General features: G+C 39.7%; 1 protein-coding gene across 1 annotated transcript in view; it reads right to left on the reverse strand.

Annotated features, from left to right (window-relative positions):
- LAMC1 (laminin subunit gamma 1) overlaps positions 1-22767 on the reverse strand; it is a 144431-nt gene extending 121664 nt beyond the window's left edge. The window contains exon 1 of the mRNA XM_072648436.1: positions 22262-22767. Coding sequence (XP_072504537.1) covers positions 22262-22646 — 385 coding nt within the window. The 5' untranslated portion in view covers positions 22647-22767. The remainder of the gene's footprint in view (positions 1-22261) is intronic.
- Positions 22768-23665: the final 898 nt, after the last annotated feature.

Here is a 23665-nt window from a genome sequence, read left to right on the forward strand (position 1 = left end):
AGACATCTCCAACTGATAAATATAATTCTGGAGTTGGAGGAAAGCTTGGATGTTGTCAAGAGTCTAACTTTAACCTAAAAGATCAAAACCTTTTATGATATCCCTGGCATGAATGAACTACCTCTTGTAAGCAGTTTATTCTCTTCTTATATATCTTTAATGTTAGAAAGTTCTTCTGTATTGAGAATTAAGAATGCATTTGCCTTTTTAAAAAATTACCAGGTAGGGAAAGGATGCATAGTTGAAACAAATTCTGGCAATTCTTTCTGTTCATTTTTGTTAATGATTATCTGTATTCTTTTTCTCCCCACATATGATTGTCTCCAAGCACCTAAAATAATGAATTACTCCACCACTGTCCTTTATTCTTTGACTCTTGAGGCTAATGAGGCCACATGGCATAGTGGAGGAGAGCTACCGTTAAAGTCACTGTTAGAAGTGAGCCCATCTAACAAGCCCCCAACTGTGAGAAACATGCTCACCTTAAACAAAGAATAATGCCTGTTGTGAAATCAGGAAAGACTTTATTAATCTTTACGTCCATTCTCTGGAATGGACAGGTAGCCTCCCCAGTAAGGTTACAGGAAGACTACAACACATGCAGGAAGATGGGGTTTCTTATACTGTTTTCTGAACTTTGGATCTCCCGTGACATCATCCCCTGACGATGTGATTCCATCTCTGATAGGCCCTTCCTCACACAGCTCCTTAGGCCTGCACATTAGTTTTTGACCTCTAACCTGTCCATGCTAGGTCACAATCCTTATCACCTAGAAATATGGACAATAGAACTTTCTTACTTCCCACAGTCAGGAAGACCTAGGCTTAAGTCCTGCCTCTGGTACTGGCTGTGTAACTGGGCATGTCAACCTCTCAGTGCTTTAGGTCACTTAAAACTCCAACTAGCAGAGAAAGTCTTGACTTGCTTTGGGAGAGGGGGACTCATAACTCAAGAGCTACCTGTACAAATGAACTCAAAGGACAAAGCTTCAGCCTTATCTTTAAGCTAAGTAATTCATGGGATCATATCATTCTAGTTATCACTTAATTCTCACCTCCTCAATTTAGAGATGAAGAAACTGAGACCCAGTAAAGTCAAGTGACTTTTTTGCAAAGCTAGTTAACAGAGTGCATCTAGAGTAATAATAATAACAACAATAACAACTAGCACTTTCAGGTACTGGGCTAAATGCTTCACAAATATCTCATTTGTTCCTTACAACAACCCTGAGAAGTGGGAGCTGTTATTATCTTCATTTTATAATTGGGGAAACTAAGGCAAACAGGGATTACATTTCTTGCCTAGGGTCACAGAGCCAGCAAGTGTCTGAGGTTGGATTTGAACTCATTCATGTCTTAGTAACTAAGTCCGCTCAAACTATCCACTATGCCACCTAACTACCATGTTCACAGCTAGGGTCTCCTAACCAGTCCAGTGCTTTTTCTATACCACCATATTGTCTGAGATTCTTCTAGCCTTAATTATCTTTGAAAATTCTGTTTAAATCCCTCTCCAAGTTTTCTGCATCAAATTGTAAAGACCAAAATTTAAACTCATCTCTTTTAAGTATATAATCAATATTGGATAAATTGTTGGTTGTCTATGCTTTTTACATGTAATGCTATTTTCTTAAAATCTAAATAATCTTTTTTTATTTATAAATGACATTTCTGACTATTTCAGTTTTGACTATGAATATCTCCAATTTTTTCCCAGTGACACTCACACTTACTGACTCATTCTCTGGTATTTTTTTTAAATGCTGTTTTAGTTATCTTCAAAATAATTGTTACTTTAAGTTGACTTTTTCAAGGGGGCAGTCTAGATGGGACTGCTACTCTGTGCTAATCGATATAGTACTGTCATAGCCTAACAGGTTTTATATTGAAATATCTCGTTTTCTCTGATTTCATATCAAATCTCTTTGCTCTTTCTCTTCATTCTTTTGTGACTTGCGTTATCATTTTCACATAGGTGATGGCTACATTTTATCTGATATTGACCTCTTCACTGAAATCATGTTCACTAGATGTTACACAGTTACTTAAAATTCAGTCTGCCTGAAACTTTAACTTCTATTTTTCCCAAACCTCTTTCCTTCTAAACTGATTTCTGTCAGTTGTATCACTAGTCAATCAACAAGAAAATACTTCTCAAGCATATTAAGAGCAAACTACGTCAGGTACTATGCTAAGTGCTAGGGATATAATTTTTAAAAAAGCCAGTTTCTCTATTTAAAGAGCTTACATTCTAATGGGGAAGATAACACATGAAAGGGAGCTGAAAGGTGCAGATCAGGGAGGAAGTCCAGACTCAGTAGAGCCAGGAGAGGAATGAAGAATGTCTCACTCAGGTCCTTCCTGAAAATGGAGGAGGGCTTTTGGAAGAATTTGCCAATGGAAAAAGGGGACCACAGGGACAGAGGAATTTTTCAGACTGAGAAGGCTCTAGTTGCTGAGGAAAGTTCTGTGAAAAAGTCAACCAAATTACAAGTGGCAAAGTATGGAAAAATTGGAAGCAGAGCCAGGAGAGGCAAGTCTCAGATTGTTTTCTATAAGATTGTTTAGCTTTCAATTAATTTTTAATCTGTCATTCCATGAACCTTTACTGAATATAATTTTTATTGCATTATGATCTAAAAAGAATGCATATAATATTTCTGCTTTTCCGCATTTGGTTGTGAAGTTAATTTTTGTGTAGGTGCCATGTACCAGAGAAAAAGGTATATTCCTTTCTATTCCCATTCAATTTTCTCCAAAGGCCTATCACATATAACTTTTTAAAAATTCTATTCATTTCTTTACTTCTTTCTTGTTTATTTTATGGTTGGATTAATCTAGTTCTGAGAGGAAAAAGTTGAGGTCCCCCACTAGTTTAACATCTATTTCTTCCTGTAACTCATTTAACATTTCCTTTAAGAATCTGGATGGTATACCATTTGGTGTATGTATATATGTGTGTATATACATAAATATACATATATACACATATATGTTTAGCACTGACATTGAAGGGGTATAGGGTGTGTTCAAGAAGGATCAGTACCTTTGGTGTGATGGCTACAGAGCCATTTATGGGACTCTTCCCACCTTTGGTGTCCACCTGTTCCACCCAACTTTCACCTGTGGCTCCAAGAAGCTACAGCAGCATGCACAGAGGCCACACCCTGGTAAACCATTTTGGTAGATGGGCCAAACCAGATTGAGGGTAACTAAGGGCCTCAAATCCATTGGTGAGTTGGGGGGGGGGGGGGGGTGTCTACTCTAAGCATGTGAAGACCCCTGGTGGAAAAGGAGGATGAGAACAATTTGAAGGCAGCTGAGACAGGCAATGTGGAGCACTTAGAGCTTCGTTAGACACTGAAGACGCCAAGATCATCCACTGCATCCTGAGCCATCATCAGTCGTCTTGACTCTGTCCTGCCACTGGACTATGATGACTCTGAAGGAGAAACTGAGGCTGACAATTTCATGTAACTCTGCCTCACTTAAATCCAATTTATGCATGAATCAAAAGACATCACCTATACCATTTTACTATTATACCTCAAAGTCCTGTGGCAACAGGCAAGTGATGAAACAGCAGGTATGGATATACTGGGAACTGTAGTCACAACCCTGCACACAGGCTGCTCAGGCCACAGGGTTGTTTCTCACTGGAAGCAGCAGTGGGACTCAGCAGCCCCCTGAGTGTCTGAGCAGCCTTTTAAGGATCGCACTGCTCACCTCCCAATGTGGGGAAGGGGGTTAGAAAAGGCGCCCTAAAAATTGTCCTGACTACCATGGCAGGCAGGGAATCCCACTATGCAGTCAAAACACGAAAAAATGTACAAAATGTACAAAATCAGCAAAGATGATTTCACTCACCATCGGCACATGGAACGTGCACGTACTTATAGACAACACAAAATCCAGTAGACCTGAAAGACAAACTACTCTTGTTGCAAGAGAACTCAACAGGTATCACATCCACATAGCAGCCCTAAGTGAAACAAGGCTGGCAAATGAAGGCCAGCTTACTGAAGTTGGAGCTGGATACACATTTTTCTGGAGTGGTGACAGTGAAGGGGAGCACCATGAAGCTGGCATAGGTTTTGCAAACAAAACTAATCTAGTCAGCAAGCTGGTATGCCTGCCAAAAGGAGAGAATGACAGGCTCATGACAATCCCATTGCCACTCACAGGAAAACGCCACACCACCATTATCAGTGCCTGTGCTCCCACCATGACGAACCCTGATGAGGTCAAAAAAAAATTTTATGAAGACCTAGAGACCCTTATCATCAATGTGCCAAAAGAGGACAAGCTTATAATTCTGGGTAACTTTAATGCTCGAGTAGGCTCAGACTACCAGACTTGGCAGGGAGTTCTAGGGAGGAATGGAGCTGGAAACAGTAATGGTCATTTACTGCTGACAACTTGTGCATCGCATGACCTTCTTATCACCCACACTGTTTTCCATTTACCTAAATGCAATAAAACTTCATTTACGCACCCTTGCAGCAAACACTGGCATCTAATAGACTATGTGATTGTAAGGAGAAGAGACAGACAAGATGAGAGAGTGGCAAAGGCAATGTGTGGTGTAGAGTGCTGGACTGATCATAGACTTATCCTTTCCAAGCTAAATATTTGCATTAATCAAAAGTGTCACCCCAAGGCAAAATGACTACCAGAAGAATTAATGTTAACAAATTAGTGCTCTTCTCTGAGTGTGAACAGTTTGTTGCTAACTTGGAGGGAAAGTTGAGTCAACACAGTTGGCAACAGTGGAGCAGAAAAGAAGTGGGCAGCTCTCAGCACTGCATTTGCTCATCTGGGTCAGAAAACTTGCAAACACCAAGACTAGTTTAATGAAAAGGATGGGGAAATTCAAAAGCTGCTAAATGAAAACTGAGAACTCCACATGATTTACCAGCAGGATAGTTCATCTACCTCTAAGACAGCAAAATGTAATTCCATCAAAAGCAAAGTATAAGCAAAGCTTAGAAAGATGCAGGATTCCTGGTTCAGTAGGAAGGCAGATCAAATTCAGTTTTATGCTGACAGTCATAATCCGAAGCGCTTTTTTGATTTCCTGAAAGCTATTTATGGACCAAAAACCATGGTGCATCACAACTACTCAGTGCTGATGAAGCCACATTGATTAGTGATAAGGACATGATCCTAGAGAGATGAGCTGAACACTTCTATAGTGTTCTTAACAGACCATCATCAATCAACACTGAGGCCACTGACTGTTTACCTCAGGTTGAAATCAATCCCTCCTTAGCTGAACTTCCAACTGAAGAAGAGGCTTTGAGGGCCATTAGGCTCCTTTCATGTGGCAAAGCACCTGGTGCTGACTCTATTCCAGCTGAGATTTACAAGTTAGGGGGACCATTGCTCATACAAAAGCTGACTGAAATTTTCCAGGTTACATGGAAAGAGGAGGTTATCCCCCAGGAGTTCAAGGATGCCTCCATTGTCCATCTCTATAAAGGTAAAGGGAATCGATTGTCCTTTGACAATCACAGGAGGGTCTCTCTCTCAGTCATTGCTGGCAAAATTCTTGTTAAGAGTCCTCCTTGATAGGCTGATTGTGCACCTGGAAAATGGTCATATACCTGAGAGCCAGTGTGGATTCAGAAAGGGCCAAGGATCGGTCGATATGGTGTTTGCTGCCTGATAACTTGAGGAGAAATGCCAGAAGCAGAACAGAGGTCTGTATACAACGTTTGTAGGTCTGACCAAGGCCTTTGACACTGTTAGTCGTGAAGGCTTACGGAAAATTATGTCAAAATTTGGTTGGCCAGAGAAGTTCATCACTATTGTACATCAATTTCATGATGGCATGCTTGCCCGGGTTCCGGATAATGGACAAAGCTCTCATGCCTTCCCAGTCACCAATGGAGTGAAACACGGCTGTGTGCTTGCTCCCATGCTTTTTAGTATGATGTTTTCAGCCATGTTGTCAAATACTTTTTGAGGATGAACACAGAATCAAGGTCAACTACTGTACTGAGAGTAAGTTCTTCGATTGGAAAAGGCTACAAACCAAGACCAAAGTGGAAGGAGTATTAGTGCATGATTTTGTTTGCAGATGATTGTGCACTCAGTGCAGCCTCTGAAGCTGAGATGCAACAAAGTATGAATCAATTCTCTGCTGCCTGTGCTAATTTTGGTCTAATAATTAACACCAAGAAAACACAAGTGCTCCATCAGCCACCACCACACCATCCATACATGGAACCACTGGTCAAAACAAATGAAGAAATTTTGAATGCTGTGAATAAGTTCACTTACTTTGGTAATGTACTTTACAGGGATGTACGCATTGACAATGATGTTGACACAAGCATTACCAGAGCTAGCTCAAGTGTTTGGGAGGTTCTAACCAAACTGAAGGTCTACAGAGCCACTGTGCTGACCTCATTATTGTATGCCTGTGAAACATGGACAGTCTACCAGCATTCAATGAGGCTGGAAAGGTAATTTAAAACAAAGCTGGACAATGTTTTAAAACTTAAATATTCTCTATTCTAGTGCCACTGGAATTGGTTGAGTAAGGATGTCACATGTTAGATCTGCATTTAAGGGAAAATATTTTGGCAGAAATGTGTGTAGGATGGGTCAAAAGAAACTTAAGGCAGAGAGATCCATTAGGAAACTGATGCAATAATCTAGGCAATAGATGATGAGGGCCTGAACAAAGGTAGTACTTGTGTGAGACGAGGGATATAATCATATTTCTTCTTTTGTAAAGGGAGAGAATTTCAAACTGAAAATAAAAAATCAAACAGTATCTTATTTCAGAAACTGTGTACTTTTAGGAAACTGTATTTAAAAAAACAACAACTTCAGAACAAAATTCCAGAAATGGATTAAGAGTGATAACCAAACTTAGGAGGAGAAATACTTCAATATAATTAAGGCCATTCATTGCCATGCCCAAATCCTGACTGAATTAGGTTAAAGATTAGACAAAGAAAAGAAGAAATCTTTGATTACTTTAGTTAAGGGAAGTATTCTAAAGTTCACTTTTGACCAGAAAAAAAGAAGAATCCTTAACGGTAATAGTCAAAGAGATGGAATGCTTTTAGGAAAATGATTCTAAAAGGATGTGAAGAAATTTAGGTGACAATTATTCTTTTTGATAAAGTAAACTGTTAACTGAACCATTACCTAAACTGTGAACCCTTGTTCAGTCCTGCCTGAGGAATTTCATCTATTTCCAAGAATGCCATAAATTTTAACTCTAAAAAATATCATCAGCAAGAGATTTTCAGAGGCATGGAGTAACTCTGTATTTTTTAGTCCTCTCTTTAAGCAAAAATACTTAAGATTATAATGATCTAGTGAAAATTATTTCTACTGAGCTTATGCTTTAAACACACAAGCACAGAATTTTCTTCTACATTAGCAGAGAGAAGGGCTACCTTCGTAAGAAAATGAAGGAAAGAAGAGAGTGAGAAATGATGGATGCCAAGAGATTTTGAGATGAAGACAAAAAGAGTAAAGTTATGTTGAAAGGCCTCAATTTTCTCTGTAGAGTAAGAAGCCAAGTACTCAGCTCAGAGAGAAAAAAGGCGCAGGAGACTGTAAGATATAAAGTAAGGTTTGAACTAGTCAACAAGCATTTACTAAGCATGTGCCATAAGTATGTGCCAGACACTGTGCTAAATATTAGGAACACAAAGAAAGGGGAAAAAAATTCTCTGCCTTCAAGAACAAAATACTGTCATATTCAATTCAAGAGTCCCTCATGTCACATTAATATGCTCCTTAGATTAAAATTTTCCCCATATTCTGTGTATATGTAGGACATGAGGTCATAATATTGTTCTTAATCCATTTACCAGTTATTCATACCTAAAAATTACTGTATCTCCATCTTCGTTCTGTCATTAATAATTCCTCATGGTTCTTCCTTCTATGGATGTAACCTAATATTCTTTGTAGTGTTTTTACATTTTTTCCTGCCTTCTCAAATTTCACCTCAGAGCTTTCTTGATCAGTAGTCCAATGAATCTTTCCTGACAAGCATGCTCTTTCTGGTAATTATAAGGTACACTCCATTTTTTGGCTTACCTTGCTATATCAGAAGACAACGTCCAAAAAACAAAATCATGTTATTTGGCACAATTTAAAGATCCAGCTGTACTTCTCCATCTTTTCCTCTCTTCCAAAGTCACAACTATGCATTCTGATGAGATGAAAATACTACCTAAGCCCCCAAATTTTTCAACTGCCTGACCAAACTTAAAAATCACTAGAGATAATATTCCAAACTTCTTCTAGACACATCATTTATTTCCACAACAGTCAGAAATGGATGACAGAACCTAAAGAGACGGCAGACTCCCAGTAACAACACAGTACCGCAGCACAATTCCTACCTCATCATGTCAGAGCCACATAACCCTGATGCAGAATCCATGATAAGACGACTCTTCTAGAGGAATCCTCCTATGTAGCGCCAGCACAGCTTCCAGAGTATGATGGTAAATACAGGTTGCTATTGCTTCTTCAGAGGGCTAATCCTCATTCACACGGTACTTTTATATACACATGTAAACACACATGTATGTGAACACACACATCCAAAACCACAGAATGTGTTCTCTTATTTTTTCTTCTATATTAACTATGGTATGGCTCAGATTAAATGTGCCTGTAGATTAATTTGGAAACTAAACGCCCAGCTATAACTCTACCAGGTCTCCATCTCCCCAGAAAAGAGGAAAAATTAAAATGATGTCCTCCTACTGAGGAACAGATAATATAATGTGGTACACGAATATAACAGAATATCACTGTGTCATAAGAAATTAACAAATGGGGTTTAAGAAACAGCTGGGACTATCTCTATGAAGTGATGTAGTACCAAGTGAGCCAAACTAGCAGAAGACATACAATGATAACATTATAAAGAAAGAACCTCTTTGCAAGACTTTATAACTTGGATCAACTCAATGATAAACCAGGAATCCAAAAAAATAAAGATAAAACATGCTACTTATCACCTGCCAGGGAGATGACGGAACTTCAAATGCAGAAAGACACATCTGTATTTGGGACAAAGCCAATGTGGGAATTCATTTCACTGGACTATGCATGCATCATTTTTTTTATTTGCTTAATGAAAAGGTGGAAAGAAAAATTAATAAGAGAAACAAAGGCATGCAAATATTACAAACAGCAGTATCAAAGACATTGGGTTTTGAGAAACTGCACCAAAAAACAAGTTCACTCAACACATTAATTTACTATTATGGTTATTTTTCTAATTTATAAATGTTTTACAATCTTTTTATTTTAATATAATTTTCATAAAATTGTAGCAAATCCTTTTTTTTTACCAAAAAAATTTTTAAAAAAAGCATGCAGTGACTTCTACTACTGATTTACAAATGACTCAGACTCTCTGCAAATTGGGAATACCCAGAATCAAAAACAAAAACAAAAATCCACCATGCTACTTCCCTCCCAAGTTTGAGTTGTAACACTAATGCGTAGCCTTCCTTTTACCATCATTTGTTCCTCTGGCAAGCTTACCTTGCACTTCCCTAAGACTTCCTGTACAACTAACCACACACTTGGGTGTTCGAAGTCCTAAATGCCATGAGTTGTTCCCCACAAAAGGGACCAAAGGAAGTGACCAAGTCATTGAACACACAATGGTGAATGAGCAAAAACAGATGTGTGTTAGCAGGAGGGACAAAAAGCCAGCAGGGATCTAAGCATTGCTGTGAATTTCAAAGACAAAGATCTATTTAGTCAGGCATAGTTTAAAGGCTGCTAATAAACAGTATTAATGGCACATTTAATAATCTAAAATTATCTGATCTATTGAATGATTTCTGTCTGTTCCTAGTCATTCCTGAAAAAACATTTTACCTTTCCAAATTTCCTGAAATTTGTCTCCCTCTTCTCCCACAGCAATATCAATTAGGACTCAAATGACTTTTTAAAAATGATTCTGGCTCAAATAGACTACCCCTCCCCCAAGGGGCCATGAATACAGAAATAGATAAATATAGATATATACACATACACAGATACATACACATACACCACTGAAAACCATTCTTGTTCTCCAAACATCTAGAAATTATATTAATATCCATAATTAGTCCTATTTGGTGATATCTAGGAACATCCTAGAACAACTCATCATTAGCATCATAAACCAGCAGAGAATAGATGTTCTTTTTAAATGAACAAATTCAGAACTAAAACTATAATCCTCACTAATGTTCACACAACTGAAATAAGCCAGAATTTACTAGGAGCCCCAATGCTAGCACATTTCTTGGCTTTGTATGTCAAATTCTGTAAAAGCTGTAAACAAACTATCCTGAGTTTCTAAAGCAATCCAGAATAAACAAAAGTTCACTACAGCTGCTCTGCAGATGTCCATAAATGCTTTAGTATTTTGCTGCAGAGGAAAATACATATACAGGACAATAGTATTCCCTACCCCATAAATTGGATCTTAATGAGATTTTCTGTTAAAATCTAAACTATCTACAGGGATACTCTAACAGAAACTTTTCCCCACAGATTTGACCCTTTTTTCTGTGGACTGTCACAAAATCAAAGTAAATAAAATAAGCCACTTTCTTTTACATTCAACTTTTTCCCTAAACTCATAACCACAAATAAAGGGAAAAGTCACTGAGATTATGTGACTGGAGAAACTAGATATCACTTAGGAAAAAGCAGCCAATCCCAGGAAAATTAATTAACAAATTCAAAAATTAAAGGAAATGTTCCTCAAAAATCACTAAGATCTCTTTAAATTCCATTTGAACTCAAATCCTATTTTAGAAAAAAAATAACTGCTGGCTATAGACATTGAAACTAAGTCTAATGAGGATAAACTTGAAAAAAAAAGCTATATAGCACATACATAATCTTTATAGTTTTCCACAAAAATGGGGGGAGAGTCTAAATACTTGATAATTAATTGCAAATAGCACATGAGTCATACATGAATATCTATTAGTCGAAAGTGTACCTATATTTGAGGTGAGATATTGCCTTGGGTTCACTCATAGGAATAAAGTTTTGCCTGAGACCTTTTTTGATTTTCCGGCCTAAGAACAGAGGTGAGACATGGAGCAGGAAGAGAGCTGACCCAGGAAGAAGCTGGGAGTGGTCTGCCCCTGGACCTGCAGGAGGAGGAACCTCGGAGTTGGGACACAGCCCTGGGTTGGATGGAGATGAAAACTTTGTAGGAAAGAGGGAGCAGTGAGAATGCTTTCCTGCTACATCCCCCTGGGGCATGTGTGCACCTAAGTGTGCCAAGTGGGACCTTGCAACAGCAGCTTGAGGAAGACACACCCCCAAGAGGACTTCACTTGGACACTGCTTGAATTAAAGGGGATTGTAACCTAGTGTGACCTAGGAGTGGAGTGTGTTATATTCTCTCTTATCGCCGGGGATAAACAAGTACTTTGGAACAGCGCCTGAGTGAGAAAGAGATGGTTGCCCACTCCCCAAAGATTCTGGTCCCCAAAGAATGAATAAGGTGGGGGGGTATGCTATGTTATGTTATATACTTTTGCGTCTGTTTAAGGCCATGTGGCCACCTTGGTAATAAGAACGTTTTGCTTTAGTTTCTTGAATAAGACTTAGTTTTGAGTAAATAGAGTGCTTATTATACTCTGCAATTCAACTCTCTCTCTCTCTCTCCATATATACATACACATACACACATACACACACACACACACATACACACACACACATATATATTCACAGCAACAGCCCTCAAGTATGCTGTGTTGATCGGCATTACACAGTCACACATTCACCAAATATCTATTTGGACATTTCAAAGTACAAGGGACTTCACTGCTAAAGACATGTGAGGGATCTCAAATTCAATACATTCAAAAACAGAACTTACTATCTTTCTTCTCAGACCCAATCCTCTTCCAAATCTTCACACTTCTGTTGAGGACACCACTATGCTTCAGATCTGCCAAGTGTGTAATCTCCATGTCATCCTCAACTCTTCACTGCAACTCACATACCCATTCACTTGCCAAGTCTATTATTATCCCCATTTTGCAGGTGATGAAACCTCCCCCAAAAAGACTATGTGTCATTTTTGTCTTTCTATCCCCAGTACATAGTACTTGCTAATAAATATCTGATGATTAATTGACAAACAAAAAAAGAGTCTGAAAAACATCTTTTATAGTCACTTTAAGAGAAAAAATGTTTTGGCTTTCACAACAGAGTTGAATGACAAGTTGAATAAAAGCCACAATTTTAACCAGAACACATTCAAGGAATTCTTTAAGACTGTTTCTGCTTGGTATGTGGAAGCTCTGTTATCTGGTCTTGCTTCCACCCCCTGTACATTTCTCTTTTTAAAATCTGAATTGGTTGATGAGTTCCCTGTATGTCTACGTTGGTCTTTTTAGACAAATGCCATTCTTCCTTCTCACTGGAATAGTTTATTTACTTTTGTGTTTTCCTGTTTGTGTTTTGAGGCAGGTAGGTGATGTCACAGTGAAAGAGCTGAACCTGGAAATCAGGAAGGATCTGAGTCCAAAATGGGCCTTGGAAACTTCCTAGGTGTGTGATCCTGGGCAAGTCACATAATTCTCTCTGCTTCAGCTTCTTCCTTAGTTAAGTTCTATTTTTTAATATATTGTCAGGCTAGCTTAGCTAAGGCAAGAGAACAAAGTCTGCCAACTAAGGGTCTGTGAGGGACCATGGATTCAATGCATAGGAAAATTTTAGAAAAGATCATTAAAGATATGGCTGTTTAACATCTATAAAGGAAAGTAGTTAGTGGAAAAGGAGAATGCTATAGAATGACTAGAGTGCATTTCTCCCTCACTTACTCACTTTTAGAACCTCCTGTTTCATTTAAACATAGAAAAATATTTAAAACTACCTTTTTTGTAGCAGCAAATAACTGGAAATTAAGGGGACAGAATCAACTGAGGAAAGCCTAATTAAACAAATTATGTCATATGAATATAATGCAATATAACTGTGCTGTAAGACATAACAAAAGAAACCATTTCAGATAAACCTGGAAAGATTTGTATGAACTGACACAAAGAGAACTGAGTAGAACCTAGAGAAGAATTTATATAATAATACTGTAAATAAAAACTTTTTTAAAATAATAAAAATAACTTTGAAAGACAAAACTAATCAATCCAATGACCAACATCATTTTAAAGGCCACCCACCTCTTGACAGAGAGGCAATGAACTCAAGGCACTGAAGGATGCCTACATTTTCAAGACATGGTCAATAAAGGGATTTCTTTTACTTGACTATACATATTGTACACAAGGGTTTTATTTTCCTCTCAATGAAGGTAAGAGAGTAAGTTGGGGAAAATCTCAGAGACATATGGAAATGTTCTAATTATTTAGCATTGGTTAAATTAAGAATAAAAGAATCCTCATGTTTCCTTTAAAACTCATTTCAACATGCATTTTCTACATTGTCTATTCTAATCCCCTAGCTGCTAGTGTCTTCCCCCCAAAAATTACATTTTACTTTGCACATATTTATGACATGTTATGTCCTCCCAAAAGGGGAGGGTAAGTACTATTTCATTTTTTGTCTTTATATTCCCAATACATAGTACCTACTAATAAATGTTTGTTGATTGGTTGATGAACAAAACAAGTCTGGAAAGCATCTTTCAAAGTTTGAGAGAAAAAAATGTTTTGGCTTTCACCAGAGAGTTAAATAACAAGTTGTATAAAAGCCACAATTTTGACCAGAATGCCTACCAAGCCTACACAGTCTTAAAAAATTCCTTGAATGTGCACCAAAACCACAGAGAGACCTGTTATTTCACCACTTCAAACCACAGTTATCAACCAAAGCCATTACCTGCTTAAAGTAAAGCATAAAGACAAAAAGCAGCTGTGCTCTCAGCACACTTCCTACATAGCAAGCTCAGGCAAACCTCCACATACTCTACCACTCACCAATACACTGGTGCTTACCTGGATGTTTTTCCACAAGTTTTCTCCAGGTACCTTCCCAATAAACCAGTCAGTAGATAGGGAGCTAGAGAAGAGAGCATTGTGTAATAGAAAGAATACTAGACTGCTGGAACAAGAGGAGACCTAATTTCAAGCAGAAGCCCTGTCATTAACTTGCCACAGGATTGTCAAATCACTTAAACTCTTTAAATTTATTTCCTCATCAGTAAAAGGAAGGGGCTGGACTAGATGATCCTCAAGGTCTCTTTGAATGATCACTAACTGTGAATCCCAGATTCGCCCTTCAGATACAACACCACATAAGGTAACAGAAAAATCAAAAAAAAAGGTAAGAGATTTCTAAATGCAAACTCTAAATGTACTGATCACTTAAACTCAGTTAACTTGTCTTTTCAATCACAATCAACAAGTATTTATTAAGCACCTACTATATGCAAAGCACTGTGCAAATAACAGAAAATAATACTAACTCATAATGAACTTACTTTTTAATGAGGGAGACAAGTACATATAAAAATGCAAAACAAAGCATAAAGTTGATAAATATATATACACACAAAATAGTTAAATAGAAGGAATTTTGGGAGGGAGAGCACAAGCACTTGGAAAAAGGAAGGAAGTCAGGAAAGGAAGGCCTTATGCAAAAGATGGCGCCTGAGCTCTACCTTAAAGAGCCTCTATGAGGTAGATGGGAAGGAGGGAGTACATTCTAAGCATGCAGGATGGCCAGAACAAAGGCAGAGAGATAGAAGATAGAGTGTCACATGTGATGAACAGAATGAAGGTCAGTTAGACTGGAATGCCAAGTGCAGGAGATGGAGTATTGTCCAATGAAGCTGGAAAGGTAGGCTAGGACAAGGTTGTAAAAGGTCATCAACAAGAGTTTTTGTTTTATTTTAGAGGCAATAGAAAGCCACTAGAATTGGCTGAGTAGGGGAGTCGCATGGTCAAATCTGCACTTATGGAAAATTACTTTGACAACAATGCATATAGCATGTACTGAAGTAGGGAGAGACTTGAGGCAGACAGACCATTTAGGAGGCTGTTGCAATAACCTGAGCAAGAGGTGATAAGGGACTGAACTAAAGTGGTAGTGGTGTGAGTGGAGAGGAGTCATGAGACGTTCTGAAAGTAAAAATCACAAGACTTGACAACTGATTGTATATGTGGGCTGAGGAAGGGTAGAATCAAGAGTAATGAATGCCAAGATTAAGAACCTGAGACAGTAGAAGAATGGATGCTTTCAACAGACATAGGGAATGTTGGGGGAGGGGGGAGAAAGATAATGAGATTCTGTTTTAGACATGTTGGGTTTAAGATGCCTACTGAATATCCAGTTTAAAAAGATGAATAAGCAATTGGTGACACTAAAGCTCTTAGGAGAGACTGGGATAGATAGTTAAAACCCTGAGAGCTGATGATGATGACAATAAGAGAGCGTATATAAAGAAAAGAGGCCAAGGACAGGACCTTGGGGAACAGCCACAGTTACTCGGCATGATATGGATAATGAGTCAGGAAAGTAGACGCTGAGAAGCAACAGTAAGACAGGTGGAAGGTGAAACTGAAAAGTGTCATGAAAACCCAGAGAAATAGTATACAGAGGAGAGGATAGCCAAGATGCCAAAGACAGGAGAAAGGTCACGAAGAATTAGGACTAAGAAGAGACAACCAGATTTGATAATTAAACAATCACTGGTAACTTTGGAGAGAGCAGTTTTAGTAATGAGGTCAAAAGCCAGATTGCAAAGGGGGGAAAAATGAGAGGAGTAGAAGTAGAAGCAGGGAACTGAGACATTTTCACGGAGTAAACAATGAGTAACTACAGCTGATTTGTTTATTTCTACATTCCTTTCTTCTATCTTTCTAGCCCTCACCAGAGCTTCATCTTACTTTTCAAGCTTTTGCTCCCTCCAGCTCCCAAATCAAAAAAGTTGTTTAAAGTTCTCGGACATGATATCAAGTAAAGATCAATTTATCCACACTACACAAAAGACAAGCACAAAGGAAAATACAAAGAACATTTACCACATAGTTTTCTGCAAGATTAGAACCATTTAAGGAGAAAAACAGTTAAATTCATCTCTGAGAAGATTAATACAGGAAATAGAACATCTCCATAGACCCTACCATGGAAAGTCAAGTTGCTGACAGAAAGTATCACATGAATTGTACCTTGTCACTATAGTAGCCAGAAAATGACTGGAGTAGATTATAGATTCATACTTGCATCTTCTTTCAAATGACAAAGAATGGGTTTTACTAACTTGGACTCAAAGCTCTCATACTACAAGAACAGGGGCAGCAAGCACAATGCCCACAATATTCCCAAGTACAGCCCAAACAAGGTTTAAATGTAATTGGAAACTATTTAACAAAATAAATAAAAATACAATAAAACACAGATAACGTTAACATGTGGTTTTCTAAATCAATATGTGACTGGATTTTTCTGTACAGTTTGGTGGTCCCCATTTCTATTTGAGTGTGAAACCAAAAGGCTGTCCTTTTAGAGAGAAGAAAAAAAGAGGAAGGGGAAAAATATAAACCTAGAAACAAGGAAGCCTATCACTCAAAGCTTTAAGAGAAAAAAAAATTAATGTTTTCAAATTTATTTCCCTTGCCATCACCTCCTCCTACCCAAAGAGATACTGGAGCTCCTCTAAAAAAAAAAAAAAGAGACAGTCTTTTTATATTGTTTCACGAATAACTTGCAACACGAGGGTGACTGTATCCCTGATTATTTTAGGCTGGCTCCATGGCAGATCCTACTGAAAGAAAAGCAGATGTAGTTAGTGTCACCCTACAGTCTAGCACAACACTAAAAGAATTCAGAGACATTCCTATAAATGATTTCTCTGGTCATCTCTACTAATTTAGCAGCTGTCAAATTTAGTCCAAAATGAGCAAATGTCTAATTTTATCATCTACAACGATAACAGGAAAGAACAGGAGGCAGTGAAAAAGCATTGAACTTGACCTGAGTTAGAATTTTAAGTTATGGATCTAGATAAGGAAGGAGCCTCAAAAAAGCCACCTACTCCACCCTCTCATGTTACAGATGAGGAAACCTGGGCTCACACACACTTGATAATGACTATCAGAATGAGGATCTGAACTCCAGGTCTCTGACTACGGAACCACCGCTGTTGGATCAAACTAAATCTCTGTGTTCCCTTCCAACTCCACATCTATGCAAAGACCTCTGACCAAAGAAGCGGATTTTGTATGTTAACAGGAGAGGCAAAATAACAAAAGTCATATAAAAATCACTTAATTTTGCACTTGGAAATAGTTACTTCAAGAGAGGATCATAGAATTAGAGTGAGAAGGGCCCTTGGAGGTCATCTAGCCCAATTCTTTAGCAGAAGGAGAGGTCCCTTGACTTGTCCAACATCACAGGCAAAATCAAAGAAGGTAAATTATCTTTAATCTTCTCTAGAGAATTTTTTAATAGTGAAAACAGACTTCTTAGCTTTGGCAATTTTCCCCTAAAACTAAAATTAGGTGGTTCCAGAGTGTCCACCAGACACAGCTAAATACAGTGAGCAAAGGAAAGATTTGTCTAATGAATCAGGGAGCATCATGTGTAAATGACTCACTTGTTTAAGCACTATAATATTTGAAGTACTTTTTGCTGAACCTTAACACTTATCTATGATGAAATTTGAAAAAAGAAAGTTAAACACCACAACATTCCCTCAAACCCTGCCCATGTCCAAAATAAAAGCAATGCCATTTACTGTACGTAAAGCTAAGTGTCTATTTCAAGAATCAAACACATGAATGAACTATAATGATAAAATTCTCTAATGTCCATTTTTAAGGAAAAATAGTCTCAAACATTATATTAAGATTTAAGGGATCGCCCTTAAATGCAAAAGAAGTGCAAAAGAAGTATATAAAAACTCTATTTTAACATGATGATTTTTTTTTCAGAAAGAGAAGCTTTACTAATTATGCCTAATAATAATTACAATCTATATTTAAGTCTAGCCATGAGAATTGGCTGAATCTCAGAAAAATCTAAGTGAAAGATGATGCTAAAAACAAAGCATTTAATTCAATAATATGATAAATAAGAATCACATAAAAACTTCAGAACAGCAACCCAAATGTCTAACGGTCGCTCTACAGTCTTTTAATTAGCCAGGAAGATTTCACTATCATGTTAAAAAAAGTAAGGTAATCATTTTACTGAGTATTGTTTGGAAAATGGCTACTGCAAACAGTACAAGGAGATACAGGTTTTGATTATTAAATCTGTAAACTTCCCATGGAGCCCATGACAAACAATTTAGTATCCTGCAAAGACACTCAAGACAAACGCACAGAGACCTAAAATAGTTAATGAACTTTGAATGTTGAATAACACAGCTATCTGGGGGTGAGAGGGGTGCTACATCCAACTCCATCAGAAATCAAATATTTGGTGCTATTAAACTCCTCTCCTCCATGCATCCCTGACTTAGAAAAAGGAGGAGATTTAAAGAAAACTGATGGAAGAGGGGTCTTAAAACAACTTTATATAACTACACTGAACTGGCTTGGCTGTCACTGAAGAAGTTGATCTCTTTAACTACTCCTGTTGAAACCTGCAAAATGTAAATCAAGTCTTTGTGAGACTAACTAAAATAGAGTTTCCCTCAGGGCTCTGCAAATACCACAGTGAAGTCACTAAAGTGCTCAGCAAGTCATTCTGAAACCTAAATTGAACCAATCTCCAAAGGTTTTCTTGAAAAAAATTCATATTTCTTCAACAATTAAACATTTTTTGAACCAAATAGAATATACCATTGCTACATGTCAATCATTCCAATTTAAACATATAAAGAAATATTCAGATGTAGCTAAAACTGCCTCATCCCCATCACTATGTTTAATATGCATTTTTAAAAGCATTTCAATCTAGTTTGAAAGTTAACTTTAAGTTTTTTCCTAATCTTCAAATGTCAGTTCTACATCGTACCACCACCTCTCAAAACTTTTGTCTTTAAAAGGGAGCCTGATTTTTATTATTTTTAGAACTCCCTCAAGGATCATGGTCCCTTATCCCAACTTTTCATCCAGGATTATTAAATTAACAAATGTGTTATTTTATAATAGAAAAACCTCTAGCTATATAATCTATTAACTACCTTTCCAAACATGGATAAAATTGTCACTTAAAAAACAAAGAGATCATACTTTTCTTATAGATGGAAGTTAGTTGTTTTTTTTTTAAAGGAATTCTTTGAAAGAACAATGTCTGGCTGAGAGCTCTAACATCCAGCAGTTAAGAAGTGCAGTGCTGCAATGGTAGCTAATTATATCCGACAATACACAGCACTATGGATTACTGTATAAGGCATTTAAGATAGGCTCCTGCAGAATCAACTGTTGATTTCCTGCCTTTCCTACAACAGGTGGTGATAAATGTGACAACATAATTTGGACTTGCTTTCCTTTGGGAAATGCTGTATCATTCTAAGAAAAAAGGATACCAGATCAAAAAAGCTTTGTAATCAGTGGCCACATGAATCTGATTTTGCTCACTTTAGAGTTGTCCATTCAATGTTTAATAACTGTCTCAGCTGGAACACTAGAAAAAAGGTTTTCAGGATCTAGCAGATTTGCATGCTCTCAAAAACAGAGCACATTTGTCTGAAAGCATGGAAGATTTAATAACTGCACAAATAGTCACATAACCTGAATTCATAAGGCAAATCAGATGCTCTTAAAATCAGCATGCAAGCTGGCATCTGAAGCTCTACTCTTCATCAATTTAATAAAATTTAGTGTGAATTAGATTTGCAAATTTCTTAGTTTACTTTTTTAATTTCCAAAGAAGTCTCAAAAAAGACAAAATTAGAATCCCTACTTTCAATGAAAATTCTGTTCAACTGATTTTAAAACATAATACCTAGTAATGAATATACACATGAGAAAAAACCTCTTTTGGTCAGTCTCTCAGTCAATAAACATTAATCACCTACTATGTGCCTTCAAGCACTATGCTGAGCATACATAGCAGATGCTTAATAACTAAAACACAACAATTTTTCCCTTTTTACCCCACATTTTCCTCCCCACTAAAAAACCCCCACACTCTAAGCATTTAAAAACTTTTCCTCAGGAAAAGCAAGTAGTATTGGAGGAAGAATATGGTCCAGGAGTCATAATATACATAATCTACTACTGATTGCAGATTCTCCTGACCCTTTGTCCAGTGCTCTTTACAGTCTTATCCTGCTGATTATTTCACATCCTAAATTCTAAAATTCTCTGATTTTTAAAGCTATAAATGTACATGAAAACAACAAGTTTCCAAGATGGCTAATAATTTTATTTTTCAGAACTTACTCAACCATAGAGGTTTAGGACTAAATGTTTTCACCAATCACTCACTATAACAATAATTCTGAACATTGGAGACAGAACATTTCATGGATGAAAATCCACAAATAAAATAATTAAGCAATTAATGTCTTAAATTCATTCAGACAAAGACTACATTTAACAGCACTTAAAACTGTACTAAGACTTTTGTGACACCCCCAAAGAATGAAAAATCTGTGTTAGTCACAGATATGCCAAGAAGCATATTAAAAGTTAAATAGGCACAATTGTTATACTAACAATCTGAAAGGTTAACCAATTATGATCAGACTCCAAGTAGTAATAGATGAGTATCTTCTCTATCCAATTTTATGTAATCCATAGGTAATGAAGCAATTTCATAGAGTAACTAAAGTTCTATCTGAATGAAGAACCTTAGTCTATATAAATTCTAATATAGAAAACGCAAATCTACAAATGTACAGAGGGCCATTTTCATTTCAGCACAATATTCTAATTCGAAAAGACATCTCAACTGAGTGTACTTCCTAAATTTAGTCGTTTCCATAAGAGGACAATATATTTCTCAATTTAGAGACAGACAAGCTGAGGCTTATTTTTGTTACTGAAAACAATCCTAGAATTTCCTTAGGCTAAAATTTAACAAGAAAAATGACAATTTTTTTTTAATACAAAAACTTGCTTTTGCGCTAAGGTCAAGTATGCCACTGCGGGGGGAAAAAACTAATGAATATAATTATATTATAAACGACAATTGGAAGTCCTCTAGACTACTCAAAAAGCACCTGTTCTAAGCTACCTATCCATAGCTTTGAGTGTTTCTGGTGCATTTTTAAAAGTTCTTCCTCTATCTCTGAAATTATAGAAGCCTCAAATGTTTCTCTTTACTGTGAATATTATTTTTAAAAGAAGAAATTTTGATTTCCTGAAAACTCAAGACCAAAACCATTTATGTCAAAAGTACTAAATCCTATTCTCTTCACAAAACTGGTCTGTTCATTACAACTTTTTAGCTGTATTTTTAAAAAAAAAGGCAGCACTTCCTGTATTCTAGATAATTTCCTCTTAGAATCTTGGTGCTTAGGAAAGCTAAGTGTACCAAAGTAAATACACTGATGAAAGAAAGGAAAAGAACAATTAGGGGCAAAAGTGTCCATCCCCTACCAAACTTCCATTTTTAAACACCACATCTATGAAGATGTGCTTTATGGATTTAGCCTGCCTAAGACCAACAGCAAAAGAGTAGGTCAGGGGAGTGTCTGTTCTCAGGAATTTCATTAAGCCGCAGCTATGATGCAACAAGGTCTCCGATCCTAAAGAGCTTCTAATTGTACGAATCTAGATACATGTAACTAACTCTTAAGCTTTTGACTACTGTTACCGATTCCCGTTTTGCTTACATCTTTTACAAGTGTAGAGAAATATTTAGAAGATTAAAACTATTTTGACACATCAGCAGATCCAACTTTCCCAACCACCTCCCCCTTGCAGTAATGATTTTCATCCATTCTTTTCTGATTTCCAAAAGATTATTTAAACGTTTCTACATTCCCCTGGAATCAAAGCACGGGAAAATCCTGGAGCCTGATTCGTTTACACACATCGGAAAAGCGTTCCCCCAATTACACTGGGTACAGACCTTGGGTCTTCCCCGGGGGAGGATGAGCACTGAAGCGGTTTGGGAGTCCTTCATCAGGGCTCAAAGGCAGGAAGGGACAATAACTTGTGGAGTACGTTGGTGTTTCAACGGGGCACGGACAAGTGAGGATGGGCAGAGATCCCCTCCTCCTGCTCTCCCCCGCCCCGGTCCCCTCAAGTCCCTGAACGAAGACCCTCCGCGGTCTCAGCGGAGCACAGGGCAGCGAGAGCCTCCCTCCGGGCGGGGAGGAGCCAGGGATGCCCCGCCGGCCGGCGGAGGGGTGCGGAGGGCAGGGGCTCGGGCTTACCCAGGTGCAGGGTGAGGTTGATGGTGCTGGGGTACTGCACCCCGGCCAGCATGGTCTGGCTCTGCCACCAGGTGGTGTCGGCCTGGTTGTTGTAGTCGGTCAGGTAGGCGGCCCCGTGCGCCAGGTGGGGCTGGCCGGCGTCGCACAGGTGACACGACTTGGTGACCCCGGTCACCCCGGTCTGCACGCAGTACTCCTCGGGCGGGGCGCCGCACGTGTTGGTGGCCACCACGGTCACGTTGAAGGCGGCGTTGACGAACTCAGGCATGCAGCGCTGCGGCCGGCCGCCCTCGTCCGCGCACTCGTCCATGGCCGCCGCCGCCCAGCCCGCCAGCAGCGCGGCCGCCAGCAGCGCGGCCAGGGGCCTCGTCGGGCTCCCGCGCATCGTGCTCGGGCCGGGAGGGAGCGCGGGCTCGGGCGAGGCTACGCGAGGCGGCGGCAGAGTCCGGCGCTGGGAGAGCTGCGTGCGGCGCGCCTGCCTGCCTCTCCAAGAGCTCCGCAGCTCGCGCGAGCCACCCCCTCCTCGGCCGCCGCCGCCGCCCCCCTCCCCCTCCTCCCTGCCCTCCCCTCTCCCCCCCGCCCCCCGGGCAGGGACGGCCGTCCCACACCCCCGCCCGCCGCCGGCCCCGGACTTCCGCGCGCGTACCCGCGCGCGCGCCCCCGGGGAGCACCGACCGAGATGCTCGGCGGAGAGGGAGCGGGAGCGGATAGAAAAGGTCGCCCGACCGCCCTTCAGCAGGGCCCGGCGGCGGCCCTCAGGCTCCTCTCGCACCCTCGGAGCGCCGTAGACGGCCCGGCCGCGGCCACCGCGTCGGGGGAGGGGGAGGGATCGGGAGCGTCGGGCGCCCCGAAGTGCGCGCGCGCGATCAGGGCGGGAGGGGGGGGTACGAGCGTGAGAAGAGGAGGAGGGGCAGCGAGGGTCGGCGCAGTGGAGAGGAGAGGAGGGGGGAGCGGGGGGAGGCGGAGGGACACGCGGGGGGGATGGGAGGGTCGGCCCTCGCGGGGCATGCTGGGAGGGAAGGGAAAGTTGGGAAGAGGGAGTAGCGGGAGATCGGGGGCGAGCGGGGCGGGACTGGGGTGGAGATGAGACTGCGGGTCCCGGGAGCCCGCGGCTGTCTCGGGGAACGCAATCCTGTAAATGGGGGGGGTGGGGGGTTCCCAGGCTGGGGTGAGATCCCGGCGGACCCGAGGAGGGATGGGGTGGATTGTTCATTATGCTCGATGTGGAGCTTCTAGCAACTTATTCACGGCCCCATCCTTCTACCTCTGCCCAACTGGAACTCCCTCGGCCAAACGGGGCGGGGGAGGGGGCCGGGGCCGGGGCCGGGGAGGTGTCAACACCCCCCCTGCCCTGTCTCCTCCCCCACGTAGGCTTGTTCCTGCCAAATTGGGGGAAGGGGGATT

This window comes from Notamacropus eugenii, chromosome 2 (genome assembly GCF_028372415.1).
Source record: "Notamacropus eugenii isolate mMacEug1 chromosome 2, mMacEug1.pri_v2, whole genome shotgun sequence".
Classification (NCBI taxonomy): Eukaryota; Metazoa; Chordata; class Mammalia; order Diprotodontia; family Macropodidae; genus Notamacropus; species Notamacropus eugenii.